The 13,733-nt window shown below is 37.1% G+C and overlaps 1 protein-coding gene and 1 long non-coding RNA gene across 2 annotated transcripts in view; both read right to left on the bottom strand.

Moving 5' to 3' along the window:
- LOC127519809 (SLAM family member 5-like) overlaps positions 1-7,501 on the bottom strand; it is a 53,987-nt gene extending 46,486 nt beyond the window's left edge. The window contains exon 1 of the mRNA XM_051907414.1: positions 7,438-7,501. Coding sequence (XP_051763374.1) covers positions 7,438-7,486 — 49 coding nt within the window. The 5' untranslated portion in view covers positions 7,487-7,501. The remainder of the gene's footprint in view (positions 1-7,437) is intronic.
- On the bottom strand, positions 260-3,871 carry LOC127519903 (uncharacterized). The gene is made up of 2 exons (XR_007931955.1): positions 3,799-3,871; positions 260-1,597 (listed from the first exon to the last, which is right to left on the bottom strand). It is a non-coding gene; the product is annotated as an uncharacterized LOC127519903 (long non-coding RNA).
- Positions 7,502-13,733: the final 6,232 nt, after the last annotated feature.

Raw genomic sequence — 13,733 nt, 5'->3', positions numbered from 1 at the left:
TGAAAGCAATAAAAACTCTACAGTTGTTTAATAGATACAATTTTTTCATGTAAAATGCCTTTTTTTTCTTTCTCTTCGTCTCTTGTTTTCGTTTTTTTTTTTTTTTTTTTTTTTTGTATTACCCCTGACATGTATGGTTATATGTACTCTTAAAACTATGTTTTGTTCTTGTTAATATTCAATTAAAAAAAACAACAACAACAAATAAATAAATAAATAAAAACAGTTAAGCAACTGCAAATGAGAAAAATGATTCATGTTGTTGAAAATATTTTTTTTTATTTAATTTTAAATGAATTTTCACACTCTATTTTTCTGAATATGCACATATTTTTTACACTTAATTGTAACGTAGAAACATTCATTTGTTAGCAGTGTTAGCAGTGTTGCCCCCCACTGAAACTAAACTGAAACCAACTGAAACTAAAGAAATTAACAACCATCGGTCATTTGCATACCATAAATGTTAAAACAGTAAATCATATATATGCATTCTTAAAATGACTGTATCATATCAGACAAGCAGGATATGATCTTTAAAGGGTGTGACATCAAATAGCTTAATAACTTTTGTATGTTGAATCTTAACTGCTTGATTCTTTTATTTTGTCACAAAATGTAACTATACTATCAGCCAGCTTCTTATATAAAGTTGAATATATATGTATGTATGTTTATATGAATATATATGTATATATATGTATGTTTGCAAACCATATACTCACATAGAGCAAAAACAGCAAATCTCAACTGCTTAATTGAAAAGGTAAACTATATTATCGCCCATTTCTAATCTGATAAATGTGACTATAAGGCATGAGGATATTATAAACATTGACATCATGATTTTCTGTAAAGCTGCACTGAAATAATGTGTATTGTGAAAAGCAATAAAAAATAAATTTGACTTGACTTGAATTGACTGTATGAAATTATATGAGAGAGTCGTTTATCTGTTAGATTCAGTATCTCACAGTAAAGTCTGTTTTGTTAAAGCTAAAGTCAGATTGTGGGTCTTCATATGAGCAGGGATGGAAAAAAGCCCTTCAACCACACAGCTAAAGTCAGCAGTGCGTCTGTCAAACATCAACCACAAACATCCAGCAGTAGATGCTGAACCTGTTTGTCCACCAACAAATCAAACCACATTTCTGTGCAGACGTAAATCAAACCAGCTCAAACTGTCAGGGGTCTCCAAATGAAGCTGACCATAGCAGGGATTTATTTAGCATGCACATGTAGTTATATATTTTTGAAATGAGGAGGCAAAATGTTTCCTGTTTGTTGTTTTTTAGGGGATTTGTTAAAAAGGGGGGAAAAAAAACGAGGCTTTGTCAAACATGAAAAAGTTTTAGATCTAAAAATTTAGATCATTTTTGTTTTTTTTTAAAGTCCTTGCATATTCTTTAAAAGAGAATTTCATTAGTTCATCACTGAATATCACATTTTTAACAATCCCAAAACTCAAAACTCAGAGCTCAGAGGAAACTACAGAGGTTTCTGTGAAAGCGATCACACCGCTGGTCTGGTACTTGAAGTTTGATCATCTTCTCTTGGCAATTGGAGCATACTCCACATGATCCTCCTCTTTATAATCCTGTCAGAAACACAATGTATAATAATAAATGCATGTATGTCCTTGATGACATGTTACAATATGTAGATATAAAACCAGCATCAAGTGTAACACAAATCTTCCATAGGCCTGTGGGTGAGAGACTTGCATTGTTTCCTTCTGTTTGTTTCCTTTTTTATACTACAGGCTGTTGAATGCTCAAATCTGATTGGTTTAAGAACATTCTAAGGTGTGCAACTATTTTCAGGGAAACGCACAGCTGAAGTAGTTCTAGCAGGTCTTGACCGCATTACAGTTCCATATGACTCCACCAAATGTTTTCAGTTATCTCAATAGGTCCTTACAGCCTACAACAGCAAATGAAACAAAGCCCACAACGACACCGACCAAGCAAATAAATAGTGAACGATAGGATGAAAATGACAAATTATTGTCATGGTTTTTTGCCACAAAACACGTTTTATTGTGTCCTGACAGTGTATACTCTCTTTCTCCCACTCTCTCTCTCTCTATCAAATGAACACACATACAGTACAGACACACACTCGCACAGAAACGTGTTGGCAGCGCTGCTCTGACGAATGAATCAATACAATAGTTTAGCAACTTAAAAGCTACATGACATTTCTCACCAGCGAGGTAATAACTGTGTGGGTTATGGGGTACATGCACTTACAGTTTCACTATTAGTAGCCTAGAGGAGCTGCTGCCATGAGAGACACAGACTCAGGTAGGCTAATTCACATGTCTCTCTCTCTCTCTCTCTCTCTCTCTCTCTCTCTCTCTCTCTCTCTCTCTCTCTCTCTCTGTCTCTCTCTCTCTCTCTGTGTGTGTTAAAGGATTAGTCCACTTTTAAATTAAAATTTCCTGATAATTTACTCACCCCCATGTCATCCAAGATGTTCATGTCTTTCTTTCTTCAGTCAAAAAGAAATTGAGTTTTTTGATGAAAACATTCCAGGATTATTCTCTTTATTCTCTTATGTGGACTTCAATGGAGCCCAAACGGTTGAAGGTCAAAATGACAGTTTCAGTAATACTTCAGTGTTCTTCATGATCCCAGATGAGGAAAAAGGGTCTTATCTAGAGAAACCATTGCTCATTTTCTAAAATATATATATATATATATTCTAAATATTGCCCTCCACAGGGCCCTAATACACTTAGCAGTGTCTACACTGCCGGAATTCTAATAAAGAAGAAGAAGAAGAGAGCTAGTTCAAGATGAGCATTTATTGTTAAAATGTATAAAAATTGTATTTATTTTTTTAGAAAATGAGCAATCATTTCTCTAGATAAGACCCTTATTCCTCATCTGGTATCGTTTAAAGCCCTTTGAAGCTGCACTGAAACTGTAATTTTGACCTTCAACTGTTTGGAGGCCATTGAAGTCCACTATATGGAGAAAAATCCTGGAATATTTTCATCAAAAACCTTAATTTCTTTTCGACTGAAGAAAGAAAGACATAAATACCTTGGATGACATGGGGGTGAGTAAATTATAAGGAAATTTTTATTTGAAAGTGAACTAATCCTTTAATAACTGTATCAACAGTATTCTGCTATCAAGGCTCAAGCCTTTGTTACTAGTTCTGAAATTATGTTCTGGAATTAGCAACGGAAGCTTGGGATGAGATGCGTAAGAAATTAGTCCCACACACAATAGTGTTTTAAGGACAAAAACCTGACAAATGTCTTGAAATACAACATCAGTGTCTTGAGGTGTGGTAGCCGTAGTAAAAGCGGAATAATTGACTTGAATTATTAGAAAATAATGCACACCGAGGTGTAACGGCCACTCCACTTCACATTACCACCTCGGGTGTGCATATAAAAATGTATTCCAGTACAAATGGCATATAGACAGAATTATGTTGATTTGTGCTGTGTTTCCCAAAAAAAAAACATTGTAAGCATTGCAAAGCATGTACAGTATGTGAAACTCTGAAGATTTGGATCATGTCATCAGCTGACAGGAAATAATTCATCAGTGGCTCATTTTGAACACTGGAAATATTAACTAATGCTGACTGTAGTTACATGGTGAATGAGTGTCATGAGTGCATATGTTTCTCACATTGAATGTTGATCAGATGGCTTTTATACATATTTAATGTGGTGCTGCTTTGTGTTTCTGTCTGTATTATGATCTGTCACACACAAGCACAATCACTGCTGAAATGACACACAGACACACATGAATTTTTAAGAAATGATCTTACCGTTTTCTGCCCTTTTCTTTTGTAGAAGGTCGGCTCGACGTAAATGATTTCTTCTTCACGAGTCTCAACTGTTTCAACGATAATAAGATGTAATATAATAAATAGATGGATTGAAACAGCAAAGTGCAATGTTGTCAACTAGATCTGTTTCTTTACACCATATATGTTATTAGGGCTGTCAAAGTTAACATGTTAATGCACTCATTGCTGCCTTACATCAACAAATTGATTCGCTTTGACTATCACTCACCAGTCACTAGCAGGGTCACATTTGTACATGCATTCAGAAAGACATTCTTTGCAGATAATTCAAACCCAGAAGAATGTTTAATTAAACTAATTAACATTTTTTGTATGATAAAAAAAAAAAAAATTTTAATTGAAGCTCATGTGAAATGCTACCCACCAGTGGAACAGCATCAGTCATAGAGATGTTAATCTGAACACCAGCGCTGAATCTTTACACATGTGATATTACATTCATAAAGTGTAGAAGAAGCTGATTAATTTTTAAATGTCTGTGTTTTAATGAAGAATATGTGCAACAATTGAAGAGCACTGCCCAGTGTCTCTATAGATAACCGCCAAACTCAACATCTACTCATATTAATATTGTTCTTTCCATCAACCCTTGCTTTGAACCAATCTGTACTGTATAGAGAGTTTTAAAAAATAAAGGTGATTTGACCTTGTGCTGTGCAGAAAATCCTTTATCTAAAATGGTGTTCCCAGTCAAAAATGATCGGCCTTTTAAAAATTGCTTATTATGCTGTATTACCAGCAAATCCTGGATTCAATCTTTTTGTCAATTTGTTTTCTTTCAGATAGCACAGGTTTAATATTTATTTTTGAAATTGAATGGTCATAGGCCTCATTGATCTGAGCTCATGCATCTCAGTTTTATGAATAATGTTGGCATCAAAAACTGAGGCGCATGAGCTCAGCATACGATCAACCTGTTCCAAAAAGAAATACAAAACCTGTGCTGATTGAAAGAAAACTAGTTCGAATCCTGTATTTGGTAATAATATAGCATATAGAGAAAATTAGCAAATTTTTGGAGGCTGGTCATTTTTGACCAGGAACACCATAATTGTAACAAGTTCAAATATAATCAAATTTTGTGTGAGCAAAGTCAGTAAGTTTTAGTCCAATGCGATAACATTAAATAGCATTTTCAGGAAAAAGAAAATCCTTTCTGGGTAAAAATGACTGCAACACATGCAACATGCAACATGAGGATTAACAGAATTTTGTTATAAATTCATGAGGTTCTCTAAATATTCAGTGTTGATTCTGGGAACATAAAAAATTTTACAAATTCAGTAGCCATTTATAATTCAACACTTGCCTTGAGCAGTTTTTCTACGTTTCATGCAGATGCAGCAGATCCCGACTGCAGCAACAATCAACAGAGATCCAACAGAGATCAGCACTATTATAGACACTGAGCCTGTAATTATAGAGAGAGAGACAGATATAAGTGTGATCTAGTGATAAGCGAACATCACAGTTAGAAGTATTTTGCTGCTTTACAACAAAGTAATTTCAAAGTTTCTAGTTTATCCCATTCTACTGTGGGTTAAAGTAAAGATCAAATGTTTTAATGTCAGCCTGAAAGGCAGCAAAGGATGGTGATGTTCTATAAGTATATAAATATGATAAACAGTTGGAGGTATGTGGACAACACAACACTGAAAAACATGATGATATGAAACATGCTGAGGAAACTCAAGAGAAGAAAGTATAATTATCGGACAAGAACTAAACATGAGGAAGACCAAGTTCATGTCAACTGATGACATTGAGAATCCTGCGTGTGCCATGAATGGTGAGACGGACCAACAAGTCAATCATGGAGGGAATCAAACCAATGCAACTCGAAGCACAAATGATGAAACTGCGTTTGTCGTACTTTGGTCACACAGTTTGAATGGAAAGATCAGTGAAAAGGATATCATGATTGGGAAGACTGAGGGTAAAAGGTGCAGAGGAAGACCTCCAATGAGATACGATTACAACAATGACAGGACAGAACTGGAGGATCTTATCAGACTAGTGCAAAACCAATTTCTTTTTAAGTCTTATGTCTATCAAGTCACCAAGACTTGGATCCGAGCTTATGGGACATAACAACAACAACAACAACATATGTACATAAATAATCCATATAACAGAGATGTTTATGTTGAGTAAAACAAAAAAAGGAACATAGTTTAACAATTAGGAATCAATGTAATTTTTAAGCAATAAAATGCTGAACATTTGGTATATGACCAATCATTAAAACCAGCTCCAGTCTTTAATCAACTCAATAATAAACGCTAATATCAGCGCTGCCGTACCTGCACATGTGTGACAGAGTTGAGTGATGTCCAGATGTTGAGTCTGGTGGCTGATGGGATTGTTCAGCACACAGCTGTAGGTGTTGTTATCCTGATATTCCACCTCCAGAGGTAGAGAGAGACTGATGCTGAGATCAGACACACTGATGCTGGACAATAAACTGTTTCCTTTGTACCAGGAGAGAGTCACATGACTCACATTCACAGCTGAACACACCAATGAACAATTTGATGATGATGATGAAGAACATTGTGAAGAGTTACTGCTGATGACAGGAACAGGCAGACGAGCTGGAAACATCAGAGTAAATCATGCCATCTGCTGAGTTTGTGATTTTCAGATTTATGAAAAATTACACAGAGATGCCAGTTTCAAAATAATTTCATTTTCTAAATAAGAAAAGTGTTCAGGAGGTCGAAAAGGGAACATCAAAAATGATTGTGTATCTTAAAATTGACCATTTTAACATTGAAAAATCATATGTTTAGGATATGTCTACTTCAAAGCGATTAACAAATAAAGGAAACCAATATTAAACTCACAATAGACAGTTAGATTGAAACTCTTTCTCATATTTTTGATCATCTGTAGTTCATAACATCCACTGTGTTCAGTTCTGGTGTTTGTGATGGTCAGAGATCCAGTTTGATCGTCCAGCTTCAGTCTGTCTCTGAATCTCCCATCAGGAACATCATCATATACAGTGACTTTATCTTCCAGTACATCTATTTCAGCTATTAAAGTGTTATTAGTTCCAAACTTCCACTGAATCACATCATCATCATCTATTTCAGTAAGATCAGAGTTTATAGTGACTGAATCTCCCTCCATCACTGACACTGACTTCAGTTCACCAGTATTACTAAACACACCTGAAGAACAGAGAGTCAAAGATTAAAACGTAAACAATTTTACAATAACACTCGTGGTCTTTGCAGTTTGCAATAAGAGATTTTGAAGGTTCCAAAATGTTTGCTCTCTGATTTTGCTAAACACACACACACACACACACACACACTAATAAAACATCTAAAACAAAATCATTTTAAATAATTTTCTATATTGAGACTATAAAACAATATTATCTTCACATATTCCAATGGGATATTCTCACAAGTTAACTTTTGTATGTGATGATTTGATTATTAACAGCTGACTGAATCTGTCTCTTATGTGATCTGTAATGACAGTCCTAAATCCAAAACATCATAAATCTAAATTATTACTTTGTATAAAAAACAAAGCATTAACTAACTCAGTAAAAACACTGCTACAAAAATGCACTAAACTTACCATGAAGTTGCCTGAAACACAAGCAGAACAAAATACCAACATGGACCATTTCCTTTGAGCACTGTAATATCATAATGAAAATCTCTGAAAGCTGTCTGTTTTGATTTGACAGAACTGTGATATTAATGTAGTGTGCGTGTGGATCCTCCCCCAGCAGGACTCGACCACCCTTCACTGAACACACACTGGGTTTCACTGTAAAATCACACTTCAGTAGCATTTATTAAGACTCACTCTATAGTGGCAGAAAACATTCTATACCACAGGCAGTTGTTAAATGATATTGGCAGATTATTATTTTAGAATTTTGTTATTTTTTGTGGCATTATTTCTCTCTCCCTCTCTCTCTCTCTCTCTCTGTGTATAGGAAGAATCAATGTCAGTGAATGAAATCATAACTTATTTTTTATTGTGTGATATATTTAATTGTCTATAAGTGATGAATGATGCGTAAGAATAATGTGTACCTGTGACTCTTATTTGACTGTTTCTGTAACATCAGTGTCTGTAAAGCATGTTTTTCATGAAAAAGGAAGTCTGATCGTGAGGTTTTTATTGACAGGAGAGGAAATGAAGACTCTTACTGACACATGCATCAACTTGCGTCCAATAATACACAGGTTTTCCATCCATTATGCCAAACTGCTATTTCTTTGTAAATAAATGAGACCACAGAAGTTTCACTTTGACACAGTTGCTGATGTCGCTTTCGGTGAATTGTGTCCATTCTCTGCGCTAGAGAAAACATGCGCTGTGGTTTTCTATGGGTCTGTGGTTAAAAAAAATCTTGTCTATGTTTGAATGCAACCATAGTGTGGGGGGCTGAAAATGTTGTTTACCTTGTAATTTATTTTCTATTTTTAGTTGAAAGAATTCAGACCTCTTTGCAAATCAAGTGTTTCTCATTGAAGCTATATAACTAATGCATTCATGCAGAAGATGCATGAACTGAAAATGTGTACTGGCACACAATGTAAGTTGCTTTGGATAAATGTCTCTGCCGAATGCATTGGTGCAAATGCATCATCACACACATACAGGATAAAGTTACTCCATGAATTGTATCCTAATTCAGTCCTTTACAATAGTTTCCCCGACAGCAACATAGTGTGGGCCCAGATCCAGCCCACATCTGGTCCATGTGTAATCCACATATACCAGATGTGGGCCAGATCTGAGCCACACCATGTTGCTGTCAGGGTTAAGTTCACACAATGCTCGTGTTTTTATTTTGGCGAGCTTCCTGTGACAAAGCATCAGTCAGTACTTACTTTGTTCTGTCTTACATTCGTTTGACTAGTTCTGCCAGTTTAACATATTTAATGTATATAATGCAAAATAATTATTCCTTTTCTCTCTCTTTCTTGTGTACTTTGCTGCATGGCCACATGTCCTTAATTTCAACAAGGTCCAGGTCAAGATATCCTTAAAAAATTGTTTCAGATAACAATACCGTATTTATGTCTTTAAAAATGATGAATTAAAGATAGCTGTGCTTAAGGAGATTACACTGATGAGCCAAAACATTATAACCATCTGCCTAATATACTGTTTGTCATTCGTGTGCTGGCAAAACAGCGCTGACCCACCGAGGCATGAACTCAACAGGACTTCTGAAGGTGTGCTGTGGTTTCTGGCACCTAGAGATTAGCAGATCCTTTAAGTCCTGTAGGTTGTGAGGTGGAGCTGCTGTGGATCAAACTTGTTGGTTCAGCACATCCTACAGATGCTCAGTTGGATTGAGATCTGGGGAATTTAGAGGCCAGAGCAACACCTTGAACTCTTCATCATGTTGCTCAAACCATTCCTGGACAATGTGTGCAGTGTGTCTGGGTGCATTATCCTGCTGAAAGAGGCCACTGCCACTAGGGAGCACCATTGTCATGAAGGGGTGTACCTGGTTTGCAATTTTAGGTTGGTAGGTGGCACAAGTTGAATTTACATCCACATGAATGACCGGACCCAATGTTTCCCAGCATAACATTGCCCAGAACATCTTACAGTGATCCTTGTGCAGTACTTCCTCAGGTAAATGCTGCACACATGCATGGCCATCCATGTGATGTAAAAGAAAATGGGAATCACCGGACTAAGCAACCCTGCAAACAAGCCTGCAATAGCCCGTTACCGGCCCACTTTTTTTTATTGATGATTTCAGACTTTATGATTTTCAATAAAACAGCACTAAGGCTTCCTAAAGGGCCAGGCTTGTTTACAGAGGACCTTACTCAACTGCTCCAAGCTCCACTTCAGATGCTCCCATGCCCATTGTATGCCCTTTCAATGGTAGACAGGGGTCATAGGCTCTGTAATTGGTCTACACAGCCCCTATGCAGCAAAGTGAGATCATCATATAACCATCATTATACTTTTACCTTCTGTTGGCTCAGACCAGATGGGATAGCCTTTGTTGTCCTTGTGCATCGACAAGCCTTGGGTGTCCAACACCCTGTCGCCGGTTTGTGGTTTGTCCTTCCTCAGACACTGTTGGTAAATCTTCACCACTGCTGACCGAGAGCAACACACAAGCCTTGACGTTTCAGAGATACTCTGACCCAGTCGCTTTGCCATATTACAATTTGGCCTTTGTCAAAGTCACTTAGATCTTTATTCCTGCCTATTTCTCCTGCATCCAACACATTGATTTCAAGAACTGATGTTTTTGCTGCACTATCTAATCTACCCAGACCTTAAAGGTGGACTTATTATACAGTGGGTGTGGAAAGTATTCAGACCCCCTTAAATTTTTCACTCTTTGTTATATTGCAGCCATTTGCTAAAATCATTTAAGTTCATTTTTTTCCTCATTAATGTACACACAGCACCCCATATTGACAGAAAAACACAGAATTGTTGACATTTTTGCAGATTTATTAAAAAAGAAAAACTCACTCATATATTTAACTCAGGTGCTGTCCATTTCTTCTGATCATCCTTGAGATGGTTCTACACCTTCATTTGAGTCCAGCTGTGTTTGATTATACTGATTGGACTTGATTAGGAAAGCCACACACCTGTCTATATAAGACCTTACAGCTCACAGTGCATGTCAGAGCAAATGAGAATCATGAGGTCAAAGGAACTGCCTGAGCTCAGAGACAGAATTGTGGCAAGGCACAGATCTGGCCAAGTTTACAAAAAAATTTCCTTAAGGTTCCTTAAGGTTCCTAAGAGCACAGTGGCCTCCATAATCCTTAAATGGAAGATGTTTGTGATGACCAGAACCCTTCCTAGAGCTGGCCGTCCGGCCAAACTGAGCTATCGGGGGAGAAGAGCCTTGATGAGAGAGGTAAAGAAGAACCCAAAGATCACTGTGGCTGAGCTCCAGAGATGCAGTCGGGAGATGGGAGAAAGTTGTAGAAAGTCAACCATCACTGCAGCCCTCCACCAGTCGGGGCTTTATGGCAGAGTGGCCCGACGGAAGCCTCTCCTCAGTGCAAGACACACATGAAAAAACACCTGTAGGACTCCAAGATGGTGAGAAATAAGATTCTCTGGTCTGATGAGACCAAGATAGAACTTTTTGGCCTTAATTCTAAGCGGTGTGTGTGGAGAAAACCAGGCACTGCTCATCACCTGTCCAATACAGTCCCAACAGTGAAGCATGGTGGTGGCAGCATCATGCTGTGGGGGTGTTTTTCAGCTGCAGGGACAGGGCGACTGGTTGCAATCGAGGGAAAGATGAATGTGGCCAAGTACAGGGATATCCTGGACGAAAACCTTCTCCAGAGTGCTCAGGACCTCAGACTGGGCCGAAGGTTTACCTTCCAACAAGACAATGACCCTAAGCACACAGCTAAAATAACGAAGGAGTGGCTTCACAACAACTCTGTGACTGTTCTTGAATGGCCCAGCCAGAGCCCTGACTTAAACCCAATTGAGCATCTCTGGAGAGACCTAAAAATGGCTGTCCACCAACGTTTACCATCCAACCTACTAGAACTGGAGAGGATCTGCAAGGAGGAATGGCAGAGGATCCCCAAATCCAGGTGTGAAAAACTTGTTGCATCTTTCCCAAAAAGACTCATGGCTGTATTAGATCAAAAGGGTGCTTCTACTAAATACTGAGCAAAGGGTCTGAATACTTAGGACCATGTGATATTTCAGTTTTTCTTTTTTAATAAATCTGCAAAAATGTCAACAATTCTGTTTTTTTCTGTCAATATGGGGTGCTGTGTGTACATTAATGAGGAAAAAAAATGAACAAATGATTTTAGCAAATGGCTGCAATATAACAAAGAGTGAAATATTTAAGGGGGTCTGAATACTTTCCGTAACCACTGTAAGTATTATTTCAGATACACTGTTTGGAAGTTATTCGGGCTGATACCAACAACAAACGTGTATCCAATCAGCATTAGGGGGCCTATGACGGTCGAGGTGAGAGAAGGAGCAAGAGGAAGATTTGAAAAAGAAAAAAAAAAACTGCAGAACGAGAGATGAGACACAATACAAAAGCTCAAAAGGATGTCACTGGAATGAAGGTTTATGACTGGGCAAGCGCTTTAGGACCTGTGTTAATATTAGAACAGCTGTCCAGCGCTGGAGAGAGCTAAGTGGGAAGGCCTGAAAACAGATGCGGAGGCTGCTTTGATCCCGCTTCTCATGTGAGTAACACAGGGTCTGGAGCTGCTGTGCTGTTGGCGACTAACATGAACACTTATTTGTATTTACTCTGGTGTACTCTACGTTCATTTTGTGTGCTTCCTTGTTGTTCGTTTGAAGCATTTTGTTGCGCGTCAGCTGTGATAAACAGACATCCACTCGCATTGCGTCTGTAACAGTGGCCAGATAGTGAGAGTTGTGCAGGTAAACCACTGCGCACTGACGACCGCAAGAGAATGTGGTGTTTAGTGTCATTGTTAGTGCTCTTTGGTCATTTTTAAGCGAGATGCTAACGGTCTAATCAGATTCAATGAACTATGCTAAGCTATGCTAAAAGTGGTACCGCCAGACCCGGAGATCGGCTGAATGGATTTGAAAACGGTAAAACTCAACTGTTTACCTTTTGGGGAGTTAGAAAATGAGCCTATTTTCAAAAAAAAGTGGAGTGTTCCTTTAATATATGGCCTTGTTAAGAGATGATCAATGATATTTGCTGGTTTGACTGGTCATGTTTTGGCTCATCAGTGTAGGGGTGCGCAGGGCACAAACTAACACGGGGTTAGTTGTAACACACGTGGTTTAAATACTTTCACACATGCTAGCATGAAGAATCTTAGCGTATTTACTAGTTGCCCAATTCGACAATATATAGAGAACCAAAATTCAGAAATCTTTGGAAGATATCACTAAACATTTATTTAACAATAGCAAAAGTAAATTTCTTACGTAAGCTAATTTTTCATCTATATTTTTTTGTGTTTATTTAAAATCAGACAAATCTGATATTATTTTAAACTCCAATCTGTTGTTTAGCAGTTTGGGTAGTTCTTTAATGCTTCACTAACTATCAGAAGACACTAACCAGGTTTAAATTCCAGTTGCACAGATAGGGTTCGTTGTAACACTGCATTACAATGTGTCCTGCTACTAGAACTATTTATCAGAAAATATTCAGAAAATATTATTTCAAGAAATTTACAGCATTTGTACTGTCTCGTCTAATTGTCCTAGTGTTCTGTGAGAGTGTTCACTGTCAAACCACAAAATTATTTAAATTTGAATTTCTAAAAAAAACTGCCATTATTTTATATGAAAAAAAATAATAATAATTGTCTTTTATTGACAAAATATTTTAGTTTGTCATGTATATTTTTTAATTAAGTCAGATAACATTTTTAGCTGTCAAATGGTCATGTTACAATGTGCCCCACCTATGGGGCATGTTGTCACATTTCACTTCCCTTCTTTCGGGGAAAATAAAGAAAAAAAATATACACTGTATTACTAAAACAATGCCACATATTTGTACCAGACATTTGTAAAATTGATGTGGAACAAAAGAAACTCTCTGAACCTAAAGTACATTTACACAAACTGAGAAAGTCAAAAAGCGTTAGGTTGTGCCCCTCTCTCCCCTCATGGTGGAAATGAAACCTTGCTCTGAGGATGTATTGGGAACAGAGCCATCTGCTGACTGGTAACAGCCACAAAATCCTAAAAAGCATGAAAAACAGCAGATCTGTTTTTTCATGGATTTAAATTTGGTTGGTTGAATTGTGTGGAGTGTAGGCCACTTTGAAAGTTTTCAAAGCAGTTTGTTGTTTAATTGATCAATATTTTTTTCTACTTTATAGTTTGTCTTTTCATAAATATACTATAAACTATAAAAAACTATGTAAAAATATATATAT

The sequence above is a fragment of the Ctenopharyngodon idella genome, chromosome 10 (assembly GCF_019924925.1).
Source record: "Ctenopharyngodon idella isolate HZGC_01 chromosome 10, HZGC01, whole genome shotgun sequence".
Classification (NCBI taxonomy): domain Eukaryota; kingdom Metazoa; phylum Chordata; class Actinopteri; order Cypriniformes; family Xenocyprididae; genus Ctenopharyngodon; species Ctenopharyngodon idella.
This window is presented reverse-complemented; position numbering and strand designations above follow the sequence as displayed.